The sequence below is a fragment of the Hemiscyllium ocellatum genome, chromosome 26 (genome assembly GCF_020745735.1).
Source record: "Hemiscyllium ocellatum isolate sHemOce1 chromosome 26, sHemOce1.pat.X.cur, whole genome shotgun sequence".
Lineage (NCBI taxonomy): Eukaryota > Metazoa > Chordata > Chondrichthyes > Orectolobiformes > Hemiscylliidae > Hemiscyllium > Hemiscyllium ocellatum.
The window spans coordinates 49,235,831-49,263,828 of record NC_083426.1 but is presented as its reverse complement, the minus strand read 5'-3'; the positions used below and the strand labels follow the sequence as shown (position 1 = coordinate 49,263,828).

General features: G+C 44.1%; 1 protein-coding gene across 2 annotated transcripts; it reads left to right on the top strand.

Moving 5' to 3' along the window:
* The first annotated feature begins 54 nt into the window (after positions 1 to 54).
* Positions 55 to 27,998, top strand: LOC132828417 (methyltransferase-like protein 27). Of its 2 annotated transcripts, XM_060845507.1 has the most exons (6): positions 55 to 110; positions 352 to 467; positions 15,699 to 15,827; positions 17,131 to 17,269; positions 17,557 to 17,649; positions 27,733 to 27,998. In XM_060845507.1, exons 2-6 carry the CDS (start codon positions 354 to 356, stop codon positions 27,933 to 27,935), a joined length of 678 nt encoding a protein of 225 aa, XP_060701490.1. In that variant the 5' UTR covers positions 55 to 110; positions 352 to 353; the 3' UTR covers positions 27,936 to 27,998. The 2 variants fall into 2 exon arrangements, with proteins under 2 accessions (XP_060701490.1, XP_060701491.1); XM_060845508.1 differs by lacking the exons at positions 55 to 110; positions 352 to 467 and adding an exon at positions 15,302 to 15,336.

The window sequence follows — 27,998 nt, the reverse complement described above, 5'->3', positions numbered from 1 at the left end:
CTCAACAGTCAGTCATCACCTTCCGAAGACGTGTGCCATTGTTTCTTTGTTGAGAGACTGTGTGAGGCGTGTATGGGTTTACACTGAGGTTGTATAAATATAAAGAGCAGGTGAGACATTTCTGATCACAGCAGCATGACCATTTCACTGTGTTTGGTTAAGTAAAAATTTTAAAGCCATATCTGACGATGGTTCAGTGCACAATTTGTACCTTGAGTGAATGGATTTATACTATTTCAATTTCTGTGTTTGTACCCTCTCTCACTCCAAACCCTCCGATTTAGAATAAAGGAACTTATCCAAAATATTTTGTTGTAACACCTTTTTGTTGCCTCATGTCCTTTTCTCCAGAGATGGAAAAGCCTGAAATTGATGTGGTTAATGCGAATCTCCTCACTTTATACAGCAACATGGAAACAAAAGAAAAAGTTAATTTTTATGACTCTTGGGCTCAGGACTACGAGCAGGTAAACTGTTTCATTTTATTGTTCATACAACTGACCCCGGTGGAAGAATTTCCCCACTACAGTAGCGCCTCAACATACGAACGACCTCGTTCACGAACAAATTGGTTTACGAATGTTTGCTTCAACGTACGTACGGAATTCAAGGTACAAACGAATGTACGAACGCAAAAAGCCCGTGTGTGACCACGTGGTTTCATTGTTCTGCTTTGCTACGCGCTTGTTGAACACAAAAGCTCTCGGGCCCCGCGTGATCCCATTCAGTTCATCTTTGGCGCGTGCACTGTGAACAGCGTTCGTTGCTATGTCCAAGCATTCTTACGCTATCCGAACAATGGGAAAAATTGATTCATTTCACGAATTGTTCGGTTCACGAACCGGGTCCCGGAACGGATTAAGTTTGTAATTCGAGGCACTACTGTATCTGTGCACCAAGACTGACATTGTTACAATAAATAGATAGATACATGGAACAATACAGGACAGGAACAGGCCCTTTGACCAGCTGTCTGCGTTGACCATGATGCCATTCCAAATGAATCCTATCTGCCTGCATATAGTGCTTCTGCCTCTATTCCCTGCCTGTTCACGGGTCTGTCTAAATCCCTCGTGAACATTGCTAACATACCTGCCTCTACTACTTCACCTTGAAGCACATTCCAAGCATCTACCAACTTCTGTGTAAAAAACCTTCCTCGCACATCCCCTTTAAGTTTTACCCCTCTCACCTTAAACTTATGCCCTTGCTACTTGACATTTGTATCCTGGAAAAAAAGACTCCAACTATCCAATCTCTCCACGCCTCTGATAATTTTGGATACATCTGTTAGGCTGCCATTGAAATAACTCAACAATGGCCAGTATTCCCCACCAAGACACCCATTATTCACGCGTGAAGAGTCCCTGCTTCCTTAGAGCAGGCTTTCGGAGTAAGCAGAACTTCTGACGCTCCTATTTTTTTTTAGTAAGTTTGGCATTCCTGTTTATTTATTTATTTTTTCTTTATTTCATTACCCCCACACTACCGCCTAACTGTGGGAGTGCTTACATTTTCCCCAGCACCCATGTTGTGTGTGTGCAGGTGTGAGACACAGTGAAACACTCCTTTTTTTATACATTCCCGTTTATCTGTTTTAACCTCTGGCACTCCTGTTTATTTATTTTTTCTCTTTTTTAATCTTTTTTGGACCTTTTTTTTCCCCTCTTAACCCCCGCACTACCACTTAACTGTGAGACACAGTGAAACGCTCCTGTTTATTTTACGCCTACAATATTGCCTAATTGCAGTAGTGTTTATATTTTCCCCAGCACCCATGGTGTGTGTGTGCAGGTGTGAGACACAGTGAAAGACACAAGGTGCACAAATCTTTATTCAAATTATGCTCCTGTTTATTTTTTTTTCCTGTTCGTAATATTTTATTAAACAAATTACAAAACAGTTTACAAAAATCAGTTAACATTTACAGCTGTATAAAACAGCAATTTTACAAGAGAGAGGAGCAGCAAAGCCAAACCCCAAACCCCTACTGTTCAACCAGGTTACAGGGAGATGAGGAGAAACCTCAAATCCCAGTTTCACATATAAAAGACAGTGACAATGACATTTGTACATAAAAGGACAATCCAGTTACATTAAAAAAAAGTGCATACAATACAGACCCAGCAAGACCCCAACACTACCACCTTCCGGCCACTCTAAGGCATCCCGCCCCTATGCACCTTCCGGCTCTTGGTCCACTCCATGCCCCTTCCAGATCTCAGCCTGCCCTGACACATCTTTCGACCACCTCTGAGGCAGCCCGTCCCGGTACCTGCCCGGGGTGACAGCGCTGAGGACGGCCTACCCACCTTCTGGCTCTCGGTCTGCCCCTACATACCATTGGGCTCTCACCCATCCCATTGCGCCTCCGACCAGTGGGCTATCCTGGCACACCTTTCGACCACCTCTAGGGCAGCCTGTCCCCTTCCCTGGGACGACAGCGTGTAGAGTAGCCCACAAGCCTTCCAGATCTCAGTCCGCCCCTACGCGCCTTCTGGCTCTTGGCTGCTCTAACACCTTTTGACCACCTCTAGGACAGCTCGACCCGGTACCTGCCCAGGGTGACACACTCCCGTTTATCTTTTTTTCTTCTTTTTTTCTAGTGATCAAACAGACACTCCTATTTATTTTTAAAAAATAATTAACCCCCACACTACCGCCTAGCTGCAGTAGTGCTTATTTATTCCCCAGCACCCATGGTGTGTATATGCAGGTGGGAGACACAGTGAGAGACACAAAGTGCATGAATTTTTATTCAATTTCCACCTCCAGGAAGTTAGGAAAACACCCGGGTGGCTCCTGTTTATTTTTTTCTTTTCTTTTCCCTTTTTTTCACATCAAAGGGCGACACTCCTGTTTATTTATTTATTTATTTATTTTATCTTTTCTTTCTATAAACCCCCACACTCCCGCCTAGCTGCGGTAGTGCTTATTTATTCCCCAGCACCCATGGTGTGTATATGCAGGTGTGAGACACAGTGAGAGACCCAAGGTGCACGAATCTTTATTCAATTTCCACCACCAGGAAGATAGGAAAACACCCGGGTTGCCAGTGACAAGCAGTGCCCGTCACATCAATGGGCAAACGCTCCTTTTTTTTTAAAATGGGAGGTCGGGCGGTAGTGCTTATTTTCCCCAGCACCCATGGTATATGTGTGTTACGCTCCTGTTTATTTATTTTCTTTTCTTTTTTTATTTTTAGCCAGTTCAGGAATCAGGTTTTCCCCTTCCAGAGCAAAGGGAAGCAGAAACTAACAGTAACATACTGACTGTATTACCAGCTAGCACAGAGTCAGTCCCCTAAACTAAGGAGACTCTGAAACTGCTGTTTATATTTTTTTTGGCCAGGGAAGCTTTTTATTTTTTTTTCCAGTTTTTTTTTAATCGTCATACTACCGCCTAACTGCGGTAGTGCTTATTTTTCCCCAGCACCCATGGTATGTGTGTGTAACGCTCCTGTTTATTATTTTTTTCTTTTACAAAAAACATTTACAGTTGTACAAGAGACAGCAATTTTACAAGGGAGAGGAGCAGCAAAGCTAGGCCCCAAACCCTACCGTTTGACCATTTTACAGGGAGATGAGGACACACCTCAAATCCCAGTTCCACATTTAACAAGACAGTGACAACGACATTTGTACATTAGACAATACTGTTACATACAGAAGTGCAGACAATACAGACCCAGCAAGCCCCCGTCCCTCCCAACTTCGGACCACTCTAAGGCAGCCAGCCCCTACCCACCTTCCGGCTCTTGGTCCACCCCATGCCCCTTCCAGTTCTCGGTCCATCCTGACACACCTTTCGACCACCTCTAGGACAGCCCGCCCCAGTACCCGCCCAGGGTGACAGTGGTCAGAAAGTCCCTGCTTATTTTTTTTTCCCCCCACACTACTGCCTAACTGCGGTAGTGCTTATTTTCCCCAGCACCCATGGTGTGTGTGTGTAACGCTCGTGTTTATTTATTTATTTTTTCCCTAGGGATAGTCCCCTTCCCCTCTGACACCTTCGAGCAGGAGAGTCCTTGCACAGGTGCACACCCTCTCACTGATCCAGCACTCAAGGGGGAGGGGAGGGGAAGTGGAGGGGGAGGGAGGGGGTGGGGGAGGAGGAGGAAGGAGGGGAAGGGGAGGGGGAGGGGGAGGAGGTGGGAGGTAGAGGGGGGGAGGGGGAGGAGGGAGGAGGAGGGGGGAGGAGTGGGAGGTGGTTGGAGGAAGGGGAGGGGGGAGGTGTGGCATGCGAGGGGTGGGGTGCGTGGGGTGGGGGTGCAAGGGGTGGGGGAGGGGTGGGAGGGGGAATGGGGAATGGGGATTGGGGAGGGGAGGGATAGTGGGGATGGGAGGGGAGGTGAGGGGGAATGGAGAGGAGAGGAGCGGAATGGGGTGGGGGAGGTGGAGGGGGAGGGGAGGAGGAGGGGGAGGGGAAGGGGGAGGGGAAGCAGAGAGGGGAGGGGGAGGGAGGAGGGGGAGTGGAGGGGGAGGGGAGGGGGGAGTGGGGAGGGGGGAGGAGGAGTGGGAGGTGTGGCATGCGAGGGGTGAGGTGCGTGGGGTGGGGGTGGGCGGGGGAATGGGGAATGGGGATTGGGGAGGGGAGGGGGAATGGGGAGGGATAGTGGGGATGGGAGGGGAGGGGAGGGGGAATGGGGAGGGGTAGAGGTGTGATTATCTCCCTGTCACTCCTCTCAATTACCCCCTCAGCCTCCCGAATGATCTAAATAGCTCATTAAAATTTCAGAAACAGTTGTGAAAGAAATTTCCAAGTCTAATGGAATGCTTGCCATTTGCACTTTGAGAAATAGAATACCAGGAGGTAGGAATTGTCCTTCATTCATACAAAGGAATTAGACCACACTGACAGGACTGTGAACAGCTCTGGGGGGCATCTAACCTTAGGGTGAATACAATCATGGACATTAGGAGGAAGAGTAGGCTATTCAGCCCTCTGAGCCTGCTCCTTGATGCCATCTACCAAAGATATTTTGGGACCCTTCTTTTCCCTCTTAATTTCCTTTCTAAGTAACCTCCTACACTTCATAATTTCGAAAAGCTTCCCCTGTTTTGAATGCACTGTATCCGACATATGCTTTTTATCTTTATCAAACCCTCTTTCTCCCTTGATATCAATGATTCCCTGGACCTTGCCCTTCACTCTTAGGGGAGCTCACTGTCCCTGAATTCGCACTATACTACTTTTAAAAGACTCCCACTTTCCAAACGTAGACTTATCTGCAAGTAGCTGCTCCCAGTCTATCTTTGCCAGATCCTGTCAAATGATACTGAAATCAATCTTCCCCTGACCTAGACAGTTACCTCTGCACTATCCTTATCTCTATGGAAGCTTACAACGTTGTGGTCACTATCCCCAAAGTGTTCTCCTACTGAAAGTTCAGCCACTTGACTGTCTGTTTCTCTCACACCTTTCTGTGATTTGCCTACATATCCACTCCTCTATCTGCCTCTGATTTTTGAGAGACCCGTAGTATAATCCCAACAAGGTAGTCACCTCATTTTTATTTCTAACCTCTACCATGATGGCCTCATTTGAAGACCTTGTTTGGATGCCCTCACTCATTCCTTATAATGGTTTCCTTTTCCAATAATATAATGCTCCCCAACGCTTACCGCCGTCTCTCTCTCTCTCTCTCTCTCTCTCTCTCTCTCTATCTCTCTCCCTCCCCTCCATCACATCTGAAACTTTGGTATCCTGGAATGTTGACCTATCAGTCCTATCCTTCCCTCAGCCCTGTCTCAGTGATGGAAACAATATCACATTCAATATCATGATCCACTTGTTGATCAATGTCATCAACCTTCTTGAGTGTTGTTGGAGCTGCACTCATCCAGGCAGTGGAGAGTATTCTACCACACACAGGACTTGTGCTTTGTTCATGGTGGGCATGCTTTTAGGAGTCAGGAAGTGAGCCAATCGCTGCAATGTTCCTAGTCTCTGACAAACTGTAGTAGCTACAGTATTTATATGGTTAGTCCAGTTCAGTTTCTTGTTAGTGGTAGCAAGCAGGATCTAAGTTCCCTTTGAGCTGTGTGTTTGTAGTGCCATTGACCTGTTTTCCAGGTATTGCATACTTTGTCATTGCTATCACTACTAATGGTTCACCACCAGACTTGCTTACTACTTCCCTTCCTGGTTGCCACCTCTCTCACGTTTTGTAGGGACCCCTCCTGCTTACTCCTTGTCCTGCCTCTCTGTTTCTCTCCTGAAATCATCTGGTTGTCACTTCCCCTTGGCTCATCCATCCTCTCACTTGATGAGGTAAAATTTCAGGATGGATGTAGCAAGTGGGAGGGTTCAGGGGGCTAAGGGGAGGGGTGGTGACCTGGAGGGAGGAAGCAGTGAACAGGAGATAAGCTGTGAAGTTTCTCATGTTGCTAAGTGTTATTAATTTCAAGCATGAGGAAAGCATAGAACTGATTTCATTATTTGCATCAACCCTAATAAAATATTCCTTTCTAAGTCAAGAAAATGTAATATTTTTAGGTATGTCACAATTGAAATAAAAGATACACAATTCTAAAAGGCAACTGAAAATGTTGCACTGTTAATTTTCTTGTTAGCTGGTTTTATATTCAAATTAACATCTTAAATATACCATACCAATAATTAACCCTTGCTTTAGTAATCTTTATTCCATGTATATTGTAACTTGTTAAAAATAAATATTAAAAACCATATATTCTATAATTTTGCTCCTAATGGTGCTGCACAGCACCTCAATATTGATACAGCTAGTGAAATACATTCTATATATTCATGAAAAAATTAGGAACATACATTGAGCAGGATGTTGGTAGCGCAAGATTTAGCACTGCAAACTACTGTGAAGCAGAGAGTTAAATTGCCTCTTATTGGAGATGGCTATTGTCTGCCACTTGTGTGAAATCAACTTCCCTTTGTTATGGACCATGCCAGACACCAAACCCCCCAAAGTATATTATGGAGATAACCTAACTCTTACATTTTTTAAATGGCAAATGTAAGGCGCTGCGTTCCAGATATGATTTGATTGGTTTACACACTTTACTCTTAAAACACAGATAAAACACAACAAAATGAAGAATTGGCATAACTGTACTCTGTGGTTTACTTAATAAGTGAATATGTTATTTAACTGCTAATCATCAACTGTTCCAATATAGGCAGCATCCATATATACATCCTTGGCGAAGGCAATTCAGTAATACAGTTTTATCCTCATGTGCTGTCTCTCTCTAGTCCAGTAGAAGGAAACACCAAAAGTAACAATCTGCCCTTTATGATTTTTAACAGGAAGCCTGTCTGTGTAGGACTTCACTCTAGCAGCAGAGAACTCAAGCTTTCAGTTCCAGTAGCTAGCAAAAACTCTACATAACTAACTAACTGATTAAGGGGTTACTTTATCGATGTTTATAAAATCATGAGGGGCATGGATAGGGTGAATAGCCAAGGTCTTTTCCCCAGAGTCAGCGAGTCCAAAACTAGAGGACATAGGTTTAAACTGACAGGGAAAAGATATAAAGGGGATCAAATGGGCAGCTTTTTCATGCAGAGGGTGGTGCATGTATGGAACGAGCTGCCTGAGTAAGTGGTGGAGGCTAATACAACTGCAACATTTTAAAAGGCATCTGGATGGGTATATGAATAGGAACAGTTTAGAGAGATATAAGCCAAATGTTGGTAAGTGGGACTAGATTAGTTTAGGATCCTGATTGGCATGTATGAGTTGGATCATAGTATCTGCTTCCATGCTGTACCTCTTTATGAATCTATGACTTCAGTTTTCCTCAAACTCTTCAATGCCACAGTCAGTCAAATGTTACCTTGAATCATTTTCACCTGACTCTTGGAATGCAGCTCTGTTTTCTTTTTACCTTTTTGGAGAAATAGCGGATGTTAAATGATGAGTGATTTGAGTTGGAACTGAATAGTCTTGGCCAAATCCAACCCAAGTGCCAGTGAGCAGGTTATGATGATTAAGAGCTACTTGATAGCACTGTAGGTAATACCTTCCATCACTTTACTATAGGTCGTGAGTATACTGATAACATGGTGTTTGATCAGTTTTGATTGGCATCACTTTCTTTGGACAGACATCCCTAGACAAATTTCTTTGCCAATCAAGTATGCCAATCTGGCAGTAGTAATGGAACAGATTGGCTTGGGGCACATCTTATTTCATGGCACAAGTCTTCAATACAACTAGGAGAAAGTGAGGACTGCAGATGCTGGAGATCAGACTCAACTCTTCAATACAATTACCAAGATTTTGAGCAAACCCGAAGCCTTTGTAGTGTCAGATACAGTCTGTCCAAATCATTCAGCTACCACCCCTGTACTACCTGACCTACATTCAATGTTTTGAATTTAACATCCTCATCCTTACTTTCAAATCCCTCTGAGCTAATCCTTCCCTATCTCTGTAACCTACTCCATCTCCACTACCCTCTACATACATCTAATTCTGAATTTTTAAACATTTCTGATTTTAATTGCTTCACCATTAGTGGCCGTAGCATCAGCTGCCTACACTCTCAACCCTGGAATTCCCTCTCTGGTCCCAACCTCTTCTCTTCCTTAAAGAAGTTCCTTCAAACTGACCTTTAGTCTTTGTCTCCTGAAGTGGTTTAGTCCCAGTTTTTATGTTATATTGATCTTTTGAAGCTTGGGCATTTCTTACACCAACACTGCTCGATAATACACAGGATTCTGAGGGTCACAAATTACTGTGAGTCAGGTAGCATTAGAATACAGAATAATAAGTTAATAAGTTAATAGCTGGACTCAGAATAAGAGAGAAATTCTAAGTCAGGGTCACACTGCATAGATACAAAATGCATGGAGTACAGTAGCTGAAATTAGGGTGTTATAGGCTCAGTTTATCATGTGGCAGTTATGATGTTGTGGTGAGAAGAGACTTTGCTCAAGGGAGACTGAGTGTTCAATTAAATAAAAGCAAATTACTGCGGATGCTGGAATCTGAAACCCAAAAAGAAAAAATGCTGGAAAATCTCAGCAAGTCTGGCAGCATCTAAAGGGAGAGAAAAGAGCAGACGTTTCGAGTCTAACTGACCCTTTGTCAGTTGCTGCCAGACTTGCTGAGATTTTCCAGCCTTTTCCCTGAGTGTTCAATTGTTGTTTTCTCAGGTGAACTGCTTTCAGACAGAATCTGGAAATATAGTTTCTAGTCAAAAAATGTGATGCTGGAAAAATACAGCAGGTCAGACAGCATCCAAGGAGCAGGAGAGTCGAAGTTTCAAGCATAAGCTCTTCATCAGGAACAATCCTGATGTGTCTCGAGGATTCCTATAACATCCCTACCTCTAGACCAGAAGGTACATGTTCAATTCCTTTGGTGAGTCAAAACTGGTCTGAACTGGTTAATTTAAAATATTCACAAGGTGTTTAGGAAGTGAAGGAAGGTTGGTAATAGTGGAAGGAAGGCTGGCGATGTTCCACCACCTCACCCTAGCTCCAAACTTCCAGCTCAGCACTGCCCTCGTAACCTGTCCTAACTGCCAATCTTCCTTTCCATCTATCCACTCCACCCTCCTCTCTGACCTATCACCTTCATCCCCACCCCCATTTACCCATTGTACTCTGCTACCTTCCCCACCTCCTCTCTGACCTATCACCTCCATCCCCACCCCCATTCACCTACTGTACTCAATGCTACTTGCTCCCCACTCCCACCCCCTTCTCAATTATCTCTCCACCCTGCAGGCACTCTGTCTCTTTTCCTGATGAAGGGCTTTTGCCCGAAACGTCGATTTTCCTGCTCCTCGGGTACTGCCTGAACTGCTGTGCTTTTCCAGCACCACTCTAATCCATCTGATCAAGATCCCATTGTACTCTGAGGTAACCTTCTTTGTTTACCACTACACCTCCAATTTTGGGGTAATCTGCAAACATACTAACTACACCTCCTATGTTCACATCCAAATCATTTATATAAACAATGAAATGCAATGGACCCAGCACTGATCCTAGTGGCACACCTCTGGTCACAGGCCTCCAGTCTAAAAAGGGACCCACTACCACTACCCTCTGCTTTCTACCATTGAGCCAGTTCTGTATCCAAATGGCTAGTTCCCCCTGTATTCCATGATATCTAACCTTGTTAACTAGTCTATATGAGAAGGCTTGTTGAGTGCCTTACTGAAGTCCATATAGATCATGTCAACCTTCTCCCCTCATCAATCCTCTTTGTCACTTCTTCAAAAAACTCAATCAAGACATGATTTCACATGCACAAAGCCATGTTGACCATCCCTAATCAGTCCTTGCCTTTCCAAATACATGTACATCCTGTCCCTCAGGATTCCCTATAACAACAACTTGCCCACCACCGAGGTCAGGCTCACCGGTCTATAGTTCCATGGCTTTTCCTTACCATCTTTCTTAAACAGTGGCCCCACGTTAGCCAACCTCCAGTCTTCCAGCACCTCACCTGTGACTATCGATGATACAAATATCTCAGTAAGAGGCCCAGCAATGACTCCTCTAGCTTCCTGTAGAGTTTTAGAGTACACCTGATCAGGTCCTGGTTATTTATCCACCTTTATGTATTTTAAGACATCCAGCACCACCTCCTCTGTAATATTGGAAATTTTCAAGATGTCACCATCTATTTCCACACATTCTACATCTTCCAGGTTGTCCTCCACAGTAAACACTGATGCAAAATACTCATTTAGAATCTCCCCATCTCCTGCTGCTCCACACATAGGCCACCTTGATGATCTTCGAGGGGCCCTATTCTTCCTTATTTACCCTTTTGTCCTTAATGTATTTATAAAATCCCTTTGGATTCTCCTTAACCCTATTTGCCAAAGCTATCTCATGTCCCTTTTTTGGTCTCCTGATTTCCCTCTTAAGTATACTCCTACCTCCTTTGTTTATATCAGAAGCCCCTGGATGCAGCTTCTTTTTGACTCACCATGAACAGGATTAATGACCTCCCAAAGGTCGATAATCCCAGATATGTGCAGCATTGGGAATGAGGGTTGACAAATAATTTCTTATAAATCTGTAGCATTTTACAACTTGACTTGGACTTTGCAGGTTTATGAATGTAAAGCAGCTTTGTCATTGCATTTGTTACTATACTACACAATGAGAATTCTTTCAAAGATTTATTTATGTTTTCATCATTCATAGGATGTGGGCATCACTGGTTGCTCATCCTGTATTATAATTGAGAGGTGATGGTGAGCTGCCTTCCTGTACCACTACATTCCCATAATGCCTTGAGGGAAGGAGTTCCAGGATTCTGACCCAGTGTCAGTGAAGGAAAAGTAGTATATTTCCAAGCCAAGATGGTAAGTGGTTTGGAGGGGGAGCTTATAAATGTATCTACTGCTTTTGTTCTTCTAGATGCTAAAGGCTATGGATTTCGAAGGTATTGTCTCAGGAACTTTAGTGAATTTCTCCAGTGCATCTTGTAGATGGTACATTCTGTTATCGCAGTGTATGACTGGTGAAGGGAGTAAATATTGAAGTTATTAGATGGAGTGCCATACAAGTTGGCTATTTTGTCCCACATGATATGGAGCTTCTTGAATATTGATGGAGCTGCACCATCCAGGGAAGTATTCCATCACATTCTTGACTTGTGCTTTGTAGGTTCTGGGGAGACAGCAGGTGAGCTACAATATTCCTAAGCTCTGAACTACTTTAGTAGCTACAGTATTTACATGACTAGTCAACTTTTGGTTTCCAGTCAATGTTGGTAGTGGTGTACAACCAGGATTAGTGCTCAGACCCCAGCTATTCAAAATGTGGGAACCAAATGCAACATTTCCAAGTTTGCTGATGACACAAAACTGGAAGGAGAATGCAATGAGGTGATTTAGAGAAGTTGAGTGTGCAGATTGTTATAGACCAGACCACATCCCCTTGTTATGGACTAGACCACATCTCCTTGTCATGGGCCAGACCACATCCCCTTGTTATGGGCCAGACCACATCTCCTTGTCCTGGACCAGACCACATCCCCTTGTTATGGACCAGACCACATCCTCTTGTCATGGACCAGACCTCATCCTCTTGTCATGGACCAGACCACATCCCCTTGTTATGGACCAGTCCTCATCCTCTTGTTATGGACCAGACCACATCCCCTTGAAATATATTTAGAAGATAGTCTCGACCCTAAAATTTTCTTATTTTAAATGTAATGTAATGTGTTGCATTCCAAATGCAATTTGATTGGTCAAAGTACTTGACCTTAAGCAAAGATGAGGTGAATGTGACAGCCCTTGATATCAAGGCTGCATTCAATCAAGTGTGGCATCAAGGAGCCCAAGCAAAACTGGCATTAATGAGTATCAACAGCAAACTCTCAATGTTACTAGGAGTTCCTCAGTGTAGTGATCTAGGCACAACCATCTTCAGCTGCTGCATCAATGACTTGCTCTCCATCATAAGGTCAGAATTGGGGACATTCACTGATGACTGCATAATGTTCAGCACCATTTACGACTCCTCAGATACTGAAGCAGTCCATGTTCAAATGCAATAGGTCTGGATAATATCCAGGCTTGCGCTGACAATTGGCAAATAACATTCACACCACACAAATGCCAGGCTGTGACCATCACCAATAAGAGACAATCTAACCACCACCCTTTGACATTTAATGGTGGTGCCATCACTGAATTCCCCACTATCAACATCCTGGGGTTATCATTGACCAGAAACTCATTTGGACTCACCACATAAACACAGTGGCTACAAGAACAGGTGAGGAGGGAGGACAACTGTGGCGGGTGACTCATCTCCTGACTCCTCAAAAGGCATAGGTTAGGACTGTGATGGAATACTCCCCAGTTGCCTGGTCGAGTGCAGACCCACCAACCCTCAAGAAGCTTGATATCATCTAGGAGAAAGCACTTGATTGGCACCGCATACACAAGCATCCACTCCCTCCACTGGCAATGCTCAATCATAACAGTATATACTATCTGAAAGACGCACAGGAGAAATTCACCAAAAATCCTCAGACAGCACCTTCCAAACCCATGTCCACTTCCAACTGGAAGGACAAGAGCAGCAGATACATGGGAACATCATCACCATCAATTTCCTCTCCAATCCTCTCACCATTCTGACTTGGAAATAAATTGCTGTTCCTTCACTGTCCTGGGATCAAAATCCTGGAATTCCCTCCCTAAGGACATTGTGGGTCAACCCACAGCAGGCAGACTGTAACAGTTCAAGAAGCAGCTCACTGCCACATTCTGAAGGGCAACTCGGGACAAGCAATAAACACTGGGCCAGCCACCAATGCCCAAATCCCACAAATGAATAAGTAAAAAATATACTTTATTCTTATGCTATTGTTAAAGTATAACAAAAGAAAGAACAGATTGGAATAACCTAACTCTATTGGAAAGCTTACAGAATCATAGATTATTTAACTACTAAACAGTAACTGTTCCAAAAGAGTAAAATCCCATTAACACACCCTTGACAAAAGCAAGTTCAGTAAAACAGATTGTCTCTTCTGTAACACTAGCAGCAGGAAGAGAACCTATAAGTTTAAGCTGTAACCAAGAGAGAGGAAAAATAGCTTCCACATTCATAACCCTGGCAGCTGCTACTGAAAAACTAACACTAAAAATCCTGGTTCTCTGGCAGCTTCTATTATTCCAACTTATGAAGAAGACAAAGTCTCATAAGGTGTTTATGAGCTTTCAATAGGCAAGTCTACACCTCTGACTTAAAACCTTCTTCAGAAAAAAGCCCAGGACACAATATTTCTCTTAAAAATCATAGTATTGTCATAGGTCAAACACATGACAAATGTAGGACAATTTGGCCAAATTTAGAGTTATGAACTTCAGTGTGAAAAACATTAAGAAGAATTATTTTACTGGTGATATAGTGTCAAGTGTCACTGTACAAAGGGGTCCAGTTGTTCTTTTACACTAGGGAAAGAAAGTAGACAGGCAGGTGCAGCAAACAATTCTGAAGGGAAATAATATGTTGGCTGTCATAGCCAGATGATTTGAGGTCAGAAGTAGAAACATTGTCCTGCAGGTAAACAGGCCCTTTTGTTAGACCACACCAAGAGTATTGCATACATTATTGATCTCTCTATTTAAGAAAGAATAAACTTAATAAACAAGAAGTGCAGCAGAGGGTCGTTCAACTCATTAGGGATTGTAGAACTGAAGCAGCTCTAACAAATCTTCCTGCCAGTATTCAGGTGCACTCTGTCCTTCTTGTACACGCCATTTCTACCCCAAAAAAGATCGAAAAATGTGAACCTTTCTCCCATACACCAGTTCTCAGCCACACATTCATCTGCTCTATCCTCCTACTCCTACCCTCACTAGTTCGCAGCACCAGGAATAATCTAGAGATTACTACTCTCGGGGATCTCCTTTTTAAATTCCTGCCTAACTCTCTATATTCTCCCTTCAGAATCTCATCTTTTTCCCTTCCTATGTCGTTCATTCCAATGTGTACAACGACCTCCTGCTGTTCTCTCTCCCCCTTGAGGACATTCTGTACCCTCTCTGAGATATCATTGATCATGGCACCAGGAGATCAACACACCACTCTGATTTCTCACTGCTGGCCACAGAAATGTCTGTCTGTGCCTCGGACTAGAGACTCCCCTGACACAATCGATCACATGGAACTCGGCGTGTCCCTCATCACAATAGAGCCAGTCTCGATACCAGAAACTTGGCTGTTCACGCTACATTCCCCTGAGAGTCCATCACCCCCTACATTTTCCAAAACAGTATACTTGTTTGAAATGGGGATAGCCACAGAAGACTCCTGCGCTACCTGCCGATCCCTACTACCTTTCCTGGAGGTAACCCATCTACCTGACTCAATCTCCAGTTTGTCTCCCTCCCTGCAAATGCACCCCCGAGCTCTTGTAAATTCTTCATTGCCCCTAACTGTCGCTCTAATCTGATAAGATTATTAATATATTAATGAATCAGGAGGCCCAAGACCAGGCCATTGGAAATCACTTACGAGCCAGTAAAATTCCTGTTTAAGATGATCTCTGTTCTGCTCTTTGAGCTCATTTTGCCTCTTACAACAAGTGTGTTTATGTGAATAGAGAAGTAATCAGTTTCAGGCAGAGTAATGAGGCTGGTTAATCATGTGATCAGATGGAACACAAAGACAGGAAAGAGAATTTGAACCAACATGTGAAAGGAGGAGCTCAGATGGAGCTGGTATTGATGTTATCAGCACAATGCAAGAAGTTCATATTTGGATTAGGGTTGGGTCACCTGTGATTCAGTGAGTGATCTGTGAGATTTCCACATTTGGATTCAGCTATTACGAAGGGGCATAGCTTTAAATTAAGGGGTGGTAGGTATAGGACAGATGTTAGGGGTAGATTCTTTACTCAGCGAGTCGTGAGTTCATGGAATGCCCTGCCAGTAGCAGTGGTGGGCTCTCCCTCTTTATGGGCATTTAAACGGGCTAGTGTAGGTTGGATCGGCGCAACATCGAGGGCCAAAGGACCTGCACTGCGCTGTATTTTTCTATGTTCTATGTTCTATGAGACTGTTCACCTGCAGTATCACAATCGATGCTTCCAGCTGATAAACATCCCCCAGTCTAATTAGTGTGTCAGAGCCAATGCCACTCACCCTGTGCTCCAAGATATGAACGGGACAGACCCTCTTCAGTAGGTAGGGTATATAACTGAAATTTCTTTCTGCCCTTAGCACATGAATGTGATGGAATATCAGGCTCCCAGGTTCAGTGTGGAGACTCTGGACGCTGTCTATGTTGGAGATCGGGACAGTGCTCTGGTCCTGGATGTGCCTTGTGGAACAGGGCTAGTGGCTGAAACTGTAAGTGAATACCATAGAGATAACAACGGCTCAGATCTTTTATTCTCTAGATAATTAAAAACAAACATTTCCCCAAAGACACATCGACCATTCATAAGTTGTGTGTGAAGTTAAAACTGCCAGTAGGAAATTAACCTGCATCTGGGAACCTTGAAAACATTCCCAAAACTGACTTAGAGTCTTAAACTTTTCGGAGGATTCCAAATTGTTCCTTAAATAGCTCCCCAGAAACTGTTAGTCAGAAAATGATAGAAATCGTGTCCAACTTCCTGGTTTAGTATATAACTGATTTCCCCACGGACTCCCCCTTGCCCCAGACTCAACTCACTGGCACACCCTGATTATCCTTGCTCAACCCAACAAAACCTCCAATCTCTATAACACCCAATAATCCCCTTCCCCAATGCCACTACTTCCCAAACCATCCACCTGACCTGACCACCCCACTACAAGCAAACTAGCCCCACCCCAAGCCTATGCCTCAGACCACCATGCCCACTGCCCCTGAGCCAATCCAATATCCTGTAAATTCCCAACAGGCTCCTCCCCAATGCCCACCACTGAACCTACCTCTCTGACCTCTCCAACAATCCACCTATTCGGGGATTTTAGAAGTGCTTCTTTATTTGTGCTCGAACAATGAATACCCTCTCCATGGTTATCCTTTTCCTTAACTTATACAATTAACACCTTGCAGGCGCTTCTGAAACTGGCTGTGTGGAAAACAAACTAGGCTAGTTTCTTTTAATTAGTGAGACTTATTCTTGGACTGCACACAAGAATGGTGACAGAGAGAGAAAGATTTGGAGATGCTGGTGTTGAACTGAGGTGTACAAAGTTAAAAATCACACAACATCATGTTATAGTCCAACAGGTTTAATTGGAAGCACTAGCTTTCAGAGCGGCGCTTTTTAACTGAGAGAGAAAGAGAATGAGAATCAAACATATGATGTGCAAGAGAGTTAAAAGCTTCTTTTTTTCTTACAAATCTGCTTTTAGTTCATTACAGTTGATTAAAATCCTGCTCCTAAACACACTAGAGAGACTCACATTGTATGGCGTTTTAACATGAATCTTGTTAAAATCCTCAGGACTGAAAATGTGTTGCTGGAAAAGCGCAGCAGGTCAGGCAGCATCCAAGAAACAGGAGAATCGAGCCCTTCTCCAGCAACACATTTTCAGCTCTGATCTCCAGCATCTGCAGTCCTCACTTTCTCCTAAAATCCTCAGGAGGCAATTCCTGTAGACTATTTTAGCAGCTTGCTGGACAACAACTAATGTGAAAAAAGTTTGTTTTCTTCAGTTGCAGAAGCTGGGATTTAAACATTTCCACGGGATAGAAGGCAGCAAACAAATGTTGAAAATAGCTGAATCGAAAGGTCTGTATCAGAGACTGACACATCACATGGTAACTGCAGATCACCCACTGCCTGCACAAACAGGTAAGCATCCACATCTCCCTTATCTAAGTGGCGCTCATTGAACCCAGGGAAAAGGGTCCATTTTTCTGTCAATCACCATTCCGAGGTTTGGCTCCTTTGAGGAGCTTGTGTCCAAACATTTCAATGATCTTTGGCGAGTTTCTCCACTTGTGAAGGAAAGGGATCTTCAATCTGACTGATTGGGTTTAAAGGGAACTCCACTCATTTTTCTTTAAGGTTTCCTCTCAGTTTGTTTGATTTGTCTGTGCAGAATCTAATCAGACCCTTTGTTGATTGAATTATTGTAGATTCCTATGATTTAGTGATGATTGTCGGTGGACTGGCTCAACAACATCTGCCCTGGGAAATCCTTCCAGAAATGCTGAGGGTTACCAAATCAGGTGAGCAGGAAGGCCCATCACTATTCGACCAATCGGTCCAGATTTATGGGACCCCACAGGAAGTACCACCTAAACAAGATGGCTGCTACAATGTGAAAAATTCGGAGGCAGGTATAATTCTGATTAGTAACTCCTTAAAAAGGAAGCGGGGACAGATCCTTATAGGGGTCTGAGCAATATGGACTCTGGTGAGAAACATGGTGGCAGAATCCCATGAGAAGTTCAGTGATGCATTTTTCAACATCAGGAAGAACTTACTGCATCTTTTAACTGAGTCATGGGTGTTAAGGAGAGATTCCCACAAGGCAGTTGGCCAGTTTACTATTAAATGGGTTAATGGCTTATTAACCACCATATTTACTCCATATTTTGCATCATTGAAATGTAGTCTCCTATCATTCCATTCATCATGAGCAAATCAGGATTGGAATCCTATCAGGTACCTGCCAACCGGCCACTGGTCTCAAAGAGTCTCCATGTTGATCACCAGACAATAATTTCTCAGGATAAAGCCCAAGGGCACTAACCATGCACCCACCCTCATTCATGGACATTGGCATCTGAAAGAAAATTGCCAACCCCTCAGCATCCTTAAGGCTCCTCTCTGATCCACTTGCTGGACACTTAAGAGAGCAACTAGCAGCAACAAGCTGCTGCCAGGACCCTGCACACAGAGACATCTAGCTCTAAGATTACATTGGACTACATTTCAGGGCTGCTTGATTGCTCTGTTCACACTCACTCACTCAGCACCTACCTACCTGCTCACAGCATCCCTGCCTAGCTTTGGCCATGTACACGACATTGGTTAGGCCACTTTCAGAATACTGCATGCAATTCTGGTCTCCCTATTATAGGAAGGATGTTGTGAAACTTGAAATGTTTCAGAAAAGATTTACAAGGATGTTGCCAGATTGGAGGGTTTGAGCTACAGGGAGAAACTTAATAGGCTGGGGCTGTTTTCCCTGGAGCATCGGAGGCTGAGGTTGTATAAGGTTTTATAAACCTTATAGAAGTTTATAAATTTATGAGGGACATGGATAAGGTAAATAGATAAGATCTTTTCTCTGGGGTGGGGGAATCCAAAACTAGAGGGCTTAAGTTTAGGGTGAGAGGTGAAAGATTTAAAAGGGAACTAAGGCACAATGTTTTCATGCAGAGGGTGGTACATGTATGGACTGAGCTGCCAGGGGAAGTGATGGAGGCTGGTATAATGATAACATTTACAAGGCATCTGAATGGGTATATGAATAGGAAGGGTCTAGAGGGATATGGGCCAATTGCTGACAAATGGGACTACAGTAGGTTGGGATATCTGATCAGCATGGACTACTTGGACTGAAGGGTCTGTTTCCATGCTGTACATCTCTATGGCTCTGTGCTGGAAAGTATTGTGTCAGCTAGCCCCCAGTCCAGTCAAGGGGGGAGCAGGATATGGATGGGATTGCTGTTAGTTACAGGGTGATCTTGTAACATGAGTCACAGGGACAGTCCACACACACTCCAGGGGCTTGATCACGGTCATTCATTTTCTTGGGCTGGTCATAATCAGTTGATATGTCCAAACACAGTCGAGGGAATGGGCAGCAGTTAGTCGTGTCGGGCCGGCAGCAGCAGTCAGTGGAATCGCATATAGTCAGAGAACTGCAATGACACGAGCAAAAAGATTAAAAGCCCCAATCAGGGAACTCATATTCTATGAAGTCCAGCTGGCTGACCTCATTACAATCACTAGATCCCTCTCTCTCCAAGTCCATGGATATAGGTTGGTCCTTTTTCTTAGAGTGGTGCTAGAAAAGCACAGCAGGTCTGATGAAGGGCTTTTGCCCAAAGCGTTGATTTTCCTGCTCCTCGGATACTGCCTGACCTGATGTGCTTTTCCAGCACCATTCTAATCTAGACTCCGATTTCCAGCCTTTTTCTTAGACAGCCTCATGGGGCATTTTGGCAATGGGAAAGGTTCCTCCAGCTTGGCATCTGAAAAGGGTCACATTAAATGCAAGCGAGCTTGCCTCTTGTACCCAGAACACCTTGTTAGAAATTCACTTCTTCTGATGGCAAAGGCATCATGGTGGCTATCATGTCCATCTCCAATTCAGAGGACTCATCAATGCTTGACTGAGTGGGTGGACCCACAGGTTCCAGCAGCCTTTCTGACTTTTCCAAGCATCAGGGCACGTTTTGTTCCCACACCATTTGCAAATTTGTGACTTTGAAATGGTCCATGTGCTTGTTCCGGACCACCTCACCTCCAGAACATTACACATCGCTGGTCCTGACCTCATGCCGAACACGCAATGCTACTTCCATGATTCTTGCACCAAACATCTTCCCCTGTATCAAACTGTTTCACTCACTTGGGGGAGTCTTCTGTCCCGTGCTTGTGTTCCTGATACCGTTTCACTCCTCCCCCCCCCAACTCCCCCACCATCCCCCTCCCGGGTCTGGAAGGATCAGATTTAATGTGGCATGGAGATCCTAGCTGGGAGCAACTCTGCTGGCATTATCCCTGCAGTTGCATATGGGGTGGTCCCATGACGAAACAACAACTATGAGACTTTGGTATTTAGCAAGGCTGTAGGCTATTTCTTCAATCCAGCCTTTAAAATTTGCACCGATCTTTCTACCAGGCCATTGGATGATAGATGGTATGGAACTGTTCTTATATGTCAAATCCCATTTGACTTTAGGAAATACCCAAATTCCTTGCTGGTAAACAATGGACTGTTATCTATGATCAACACAAGTGGAACTCTGTGTACTGCAAAAAGTGCAGGCAGTTTTTCTATTGTCATCCCCATGTTTGACAAACGGACTCCATGCCTGTCCAACCACTTTGAGTGGGCATCTACAATGGCTAAGATCATTGAGCGCAAGAAAGGATCTGCACAGTGGCAATGAAACAAGGTTTTAAAGCTGAAAGAACTGTGGATGTTGTAAATCAGAAACAGAAACAAAAATTGCTGGAAAAGCTCAGCAGATCTGGCAGCATCTGTGGAGAGAAAGGAGACTGAATGTTTTGAGTTGAATAACCCTTCCTTAGAACTGAAGGCCAGAGTCTCAGAGTTCAAGTTTACTCGGCCATTCCCATGGATATGGGAGGGTGCTGCTCGTGGTAATTTTTGTCCTTGTTGGCATTCTGCACACTGCCCCACCAACATGGCAATATCTGTGTCCAAGCCTGACCACTAGACGTAACATCTCACCAACATTGTCATTTTGGAGACCCCTGGATGGCCCTCTTCAGCCAATATTTGGCAGCGACCTTTGCTCGGGACTATCATTCTTGGTCCCCATAATAATATGCCGTGAGCTGGTCTCCCCGGATCCAAAAAGGTTCAGTTCTGGTTGTGATGGCCCTTTGGATTCCCCCATCACCATCAGCTGTTTCAGTTTTGAAAGGACTCGATCTTTCTGCATCCAAAGTCTAACATTGTCAGCTGTGACTGGGAGCATGTCCAGAAAATGTAATGCCATTACAAACTCTTCTATTGGGAAGACTGCTAGTGGTGTATCTGCTCGCAGAACATAGTGCGATGCATCTGCATTCATTACTTGGCCTTCCAAACGGTGTTCCAATTTGTAATTATAAGCACTTACTCTTAGAGCCCACTGCTGAATTTGGCCTGCAGCTTTGATCAGTTCATGGTCTGTAATTATCACAAATTTTTGTCTGTAAAGAACTTCCTGCCTCCAGATGTGACCGGAAATTCTTTCTTCTCTATGCACTCTACATTAGCCAAAGTTCTGCATGCATACACTATCGGTAGTTCCTCTCCATTGGCCCACATATGAGCTCCTACCACCCCGATACCGTATGGGGAGACATCGCACGTCAGTACCAGATCTTTTATGGGAACATAGCGTGCCAACACCTTAGAGGAAGATACATGTTTCTTTACTTCATTGAAAGCTAGGGCTTGACTATACGACCATTTGCAAGGCTGACCCTTTTCCAGGGGTTGATGCAAAGGTACCACGATAGAGAAGGATTATGTATGAACTTCCTATAACAATTTACCAGGCCATGAAATAACCTAAGCTCCTGGACAGATGTGGGAGCCTGGACACCTTTGATTGCCCTCACTTTATCTTGCAAGTGTATAACCTGGTCTTGTCAACTCTGTAGTGCAAGTGGGTCATTTGGGCTGCCTGAAACACACATTGTTCCCTTCAAAGATACATGCCCATTTTGGAAAAACATCTTAGGACCATGTCCAAGATCACTAACTGTTCCTAATTAGATTTCTCTGGTAAATGGTGACCTGAGGTAGATGACGACCTGCAAACTGGTCTCCACTGTCCCTGAAAAATTAAACAAACTGGGGATCCCTTATGGGTATTAAGTGTAGCATACTTCTGGGAATCCTCATGTAAACGCAATTGCAAGTAAGCGTAGCTCATATCCAGCTTCATGAAGTACAGCACCTCCACCACCCCTTCATCCCACCAGTTTTGTATATAAATCCTCTATATGAGGGACTGGGCATTTATCCAGCTCTGAAAAGTGGTTTACCGTTTGTTTAAAAGGCCCATAAAGATGAACCAACCCATTGGGCCTCACAATCGGTATGACTGGTGTTGCCGATTCCCCAAACTGGACTGGTTTGATGATTCCTTCATTGACCACTCTTCTGATTTCTGCTTCTACTTTTTCCCATAAGGCCAATGTCACGAGGTAGGCCTTGCAGAATCATGGAATTGCTTCCTGGTCAATAAACAAGGTGGCCTTGGCTCCTCTAATTCCCCTTAGTCCTTGCTGAAAATCATCCAGGTATTTAGTTAGGCTGTCAGGCAGCCATTTCCCAAATGAAAAATGTTGAGCCAATCTAGATGAATCTCTCGCAATCACTTTCACCCCATCAAGCTTGGGCTCGAGCCTTTTACTCCAATCAGTGGTCATTGAACCAGCTTCTTTTCATAAGAGATTGGAACCAAAATTGTGTCCTTATTCTGTAAAGGTTCCAGGGTATAGGTTCTCAGCCTAGCTGAAGTCTTGCGCAAACTTAAGGGCTGTAGTCCAGAGCAAATTTTGTTAAAGACTGGTTCCATGATCACTGAAATAGCAGTACCAGCATCAACCTCCATTAGAACTGGATGGCCATTTAACCAGATGTTTACTTTAATTGTTTCAGATGTAGATGCAGCTAAGCAATGTAACTGCTCCAAACCATTTGTAGGTGGACTTTCCAGGGTGTACACTTTCCTGGATACCCCGCTGTGAGTTATCGTACTCAATTTAGGTCTAGTGGGGCTGTTCAGCTGCCTCAAGCCCGCATGCCAGCAGCAACTACAATGGCTTGCTGGCCCTGACCCTGCAGAAAATTTTAACTGTTTGGCTGCAGCTTGCTTCGTTTTGGGGTTTTGCTGTGTGGAAATCTAGAGTCACTCTGATCAGGATATTCCTGAGTGAGGCCATGCAATTGTCTTTACTCAAGTGGTGTCCCCCTCAGCCAGCCTGGCCAAGTGTCCACTTCTAGCAGAATACCCTGCAACTTACATGCTCCACTTGCCAATGATAAAGCCAATTGTAGCACCTGTCTGCAGTCCAGTTGGGCTTCAGCTAATCGGCATTTTGAATAGTTACATATTAATCCCACATACCAAGCAATCTCTTAACATCTCATTGAGGGTTAAACCGAAGTCACACGCTTCTGCCTGTCATCTTAACCTGGTCAAAAGTACAGAAACGGATTGCCCTGGTTCTTGAATTGCTGAGTAAAAATAATAATGTCTCAGAATTAGAGGAGGATTGGGGTCGTAATATTTCTTAACAACACCTGTCAATTCTTAAAAGGTTTTAATATATGGTGGTTCGGGGTAAGTTAGGCTCCTCATAACTGAAAGAGCAGTGGCTCCACGTGCTATCAGGAGAATTTGTCATTGCTTTTCATCTGCCACAATGTCATTTGTCCAGAAAGAACTGCGCATTCTTTCCACATACTGAGCCTAGTCTTTGACAGCAAAACCGAACGAGTCAAGCTTTCGAAATAAAGGCATGATGTAAGAAATGCTTACCTTGACTCCAAGGCAACAGATGCAAGTTTATTTTAAGAGATGTGCTTTACTCTGCTTGCCACTGAAGGCCAATATCCCGTCACCAAGTTCACCTTTACTTACACATGGAGAGTTCTTACCTTATTCAGAGTCAGCTCTCAAAGTTCCAGAACCTTTGACATTCTTCTTTTTATCTGTCAACCTCAATCAGGGAACTCATATTCTATGAGATCCAGCTGGCTGACTTCATTACAATCACTGCAATTACCATCTCAAAGGGTTTTAGTAAATTTGTCAGGCACGCTCTCCACTTTGTGAAGCAATGCAGACTTGGCTTGATCACATTACCCATTTTTAAATGCTTTGCTATTCCATAGATGCTTTATAGTAGATGCCAATATTTTCCCAATGACAGGCATTAAGTTCAATGGCTGGCAATTACTTGTTTTTTGCCTACTTCCCTTTTCAGATAATAAAAGTGCCACAATTGGCAGCTTTTCAATCTTCTTGGTTTTCTCTCCAGAATCTAGGTTTTCCTGAAAGGTTACTGCAAATGTCTCCTTGGTCTTCCTAGTTACTTCCCTTAATATCCTAGGATATATCCCATTAGTTTCTGAAAAGTTTTTCTCTAGTGATAGTTGTTTTATTTACTTCCTCTCCTTCTTTTTGCCCTTTGAATATTTAATAACTTTAGAATATGAATACTGTCTTCTACTGTGAAGACTGATATGAAGTATTTATTCAACTCCTCTGCTATTTCCCAGTTCCCCATTTCCTCTGTCTCATTCTCTAAGAGGTTTATCATTCAGTTCTCGTCCTTTTTATACATTTAAAGATGTTTTTCATTCAATCTTGATTTACTAGCAGGTTTACTGTCAAAGTGGAGGTTGGTTAGCTCAGTTGGCTGGATGTCTGGGGAGTGATGCCAACAGCTTGGGCTCAATACTTTATCCTGGCTCATGTTACCATGAAGAATTCTCCTTCTCAAACTCCCCTCACCCAAAATATATTGGCCCTCAGGTTGAAATACAACCAGTTCTCCCTTTCTCTCTCTTTCTCTATATGGATAGAGGCACCTCTAGACAATGGCAGCTATACTATTCAGACTCAAAGTTTATCCTCCCTCTCTTTATTGTTTTATGGTTCCCTTTTGTTGTTAATTGAAGATTCCCCAATCCTCTGGCTAAGGTTTGCCACAACATATGTATTTCTTTAAATTTGATGTTATCCTTTACTCCCCTGGTTAACCATGGTTGGTTTACTCAATTTTTCCTGCCTTTGATGTAAGCCATGAATTATTTTCTTAAAATGTCTTCCATTGTCCCTCAACCATTTTTGTTGCTAAACCCTTCCCAATCTACTTCAGTTAGCTCTGCCCACATTCCTTTGTCATTACCCAGAAATAAATTTATTGCAATTGCTTCTGAGCCAAGTTTCTCCCTCTCAACCAGAATGTTAAATTCTGCCATATTGCATGGTCACTGTTTCACAATGAAGCAGATATTGAATGAATAATAGAGGCATGTTCCTTGTTATCGGAGCACAGCATGTCTCACTGTGTGGAGGAGTGTGCTCAGCCTCATCTGCAGTGTATGCCACCACTGACTCTTCTCAGAGCTAAGAACCTGTTTACTAATTAGCAATTACTAATTACATTCCCAATCTCAGTCATTTCCATCAAGAATCCTGCATCCAGCCACTGGGGAGATGCTGTGGTTGCCTTCCTAAGGAGGTGAAAGCAGTCCCAGGAGGGCCAGAGCTGACAGCAAGCCCAGCAACAGCAGCAGGCCTCACTGCACGCGACATCACGGAGAGGTTGCTGCTGTAGCATCCCCAGGATGCTTAGGATCTGCAAGAGGCCCAGTGTTGTTCGTCCCTGACTCTATTTCTGGGAATGAGTGAGTTGCAGTGTCACGCAGGTTCTGTGCATCCGATGACACGGTGATGGAACTGTGCCAGATGCTGGAGAGGGACCTGCAGGAGGGATAGGCCATACTCTCCTGGTGACTGTGAAGGGGACAGCTGCTTTGAATGTCTGTGTGACTGGCTCCCTCTAGGAAGCGATAGTGAGCTGCGTAGGATCTCTCAGTAATGCACCAACAAATCCATCAGGACAATTACTGATAACATCTGTACAAGATCATATCAGTTCATTTCAATCTATCATGATGGGATTAGTGCTGCAGCGTGGCAATAGGATTCAGAAACATAATTGGCTTCCCCCAGGTACTGGGTGCTATCGACTTCACACAGCGCCTCCAAGTCTTGGTAAGACAAGCAATTCTCCAAAGAATGCAGCTATACTGCACGATCAGCTCACAGTGTAGCAGGCTCAGGATAAGAGAACAGCTGGTAGCACCTGATCATTTGTTCACAGTTCACAAACAATGTTTTTATTCTCTCATGGGACCTGGGCATCACTGGCTGGGCCCAACATTTATTGCCCGTCCCAAGTTGCTCTTGGGAAGGTGGTGCGGAGCTGCTTTCTTGAACTGCTGCAGTCCACCAGCTGTGGGTTGACCCACAATGCCACTGGAGAGAGAGTTCCAGAATTTTGACCCAGCAACAATGAAGGAACGGCGATACATTTTGGGGTCAGGCTGGTGAGTGGGCAGGAGGGGGACTTGCGCGTACTGGTGTTCCCATGTAACTGCTGCTCTTGGCTATCTAAATGGAAGTGACCATGGGCTTTGAATGTCCTGTGTAAGGATCTTTGGTGAATTTCTGCAATGCTTCTTGGGGATAGTACATACTGTGCACCAAGATAAGCATTGGCAATCTCATATTATCACTCATTGGCAACGTAATGGCTACTTTTTGTTCAAGGCACAAAGTTGGCATGGTAGGTACTCTCTCACTTTCTCTTAGATACCCCTTAGCACAAGCAATCCCATTCTCTCACCTTAGTCTTTGCTTAGTTGCCAGGCTGTACGGTTAACCTGTCCTTAGCTCCATCCTGCTCTAAGTCACTGCTTCTCAATCCCAATGCCCACTTCTTGTTGTCCATTGGGGAACATCAGATATAGGAAAGCAAGCAGACAGTTCCAAAGATCAGCTTTAATTGAGGCTGAAGTTCACTCCACAACATGAACCAAATGCTGGTAATTTGACCAATAACTCTGTCACATTCTGGATGGTCTGCTGTACCCTGCTCTCATTGAGTGGAACCAGGTGTCAGTCAGCTCGTGTCGGTTTGGAGCAGCCAATGCAGCTGAACGCTGTCATGGACAAAGAGAGTTTCCTCTAGATCAGTCCCCTTCCACTTTCTCCTTCTCCTCCTCTGCCTCCTCTCCCTCCTGTTTGGAAGACTGCTCCCATACTGTCACTTCCTCAGCATCTTTCATATTGCTTTGTTGCCTGGTCCAGGGCACAGCACAATCAGACAATATGACAAACTCTGTCTGGATGATACCAGACAGACGCCCAGACCAGTCCAAGCAGCAGAGCCACATCTTCAGCAGCCCTATTGTCTGCTCCACCATGGCCCTATTTGAAGCATAGGCAGCATTGTATCTGCATCATTTGGGGGTTACACAGCAGTGGCAACATCCACAGTTAAAAATCACTCAACACCAGGTTATAGTCCAAGAGGTTTATTTGGAAGTACTAGCTTTCAGAGCGCCGCTCTTCATTAGGTAAATCGTAGGGCAGGATCATAAGATGCAAAATTTATAGTATCCTGCCCCACTAGTTACCTGATGAAGGAGCAGCGCTCTGAAAACTAGTACTTCCAAATAAACTATTGGACTATAACCTATTGTTGTGTGATTTTTAACTTCATCCACCCAAGACCAACACTGGCACCTCCACATCATAACATCCACAGTGACAGTAGGTGGTCCTTGTCATCCAGTAACTTGACAGGCCCCTGGACCCTCAAAAGCACCAGGTACACAAGAGTGCTCCAGGATGGAGGAATGGGGTGGACAAAGTTAAAAATCACAAAGTTAAAAAGCTGGAGGTGCAGCACTCTGAAAGTTAGTGCCACCAAATAAACCTGTTGGGTATAACCTGGTGTTGTGTGATTTTTAACTTACCAATGCTTGTTACACATGTAGCTCTCTGGCATGTTCATCTCTCTCGCAGACGGTTTTATCTGCTTCACACTGAGAGCTGAGGAGAGTGATCACAGACGTAACCTGCTCACTTCAATCCAAGAACTGGTGAACAAGGGGATATGGGAGAAGGTCGTTGAACGCTATGTGGAGAAGTGGCAGAGGGACATGCTTCCGACTGGGCTGGCAGAAGAGTATGCTGATGGCATTGTGACTGTCTACAGGAAGAAATAATGATTAAAGCTGATAATCATCAATTCCTGGATATTCTGGTAGCACCACATTTTAAAATCTTAA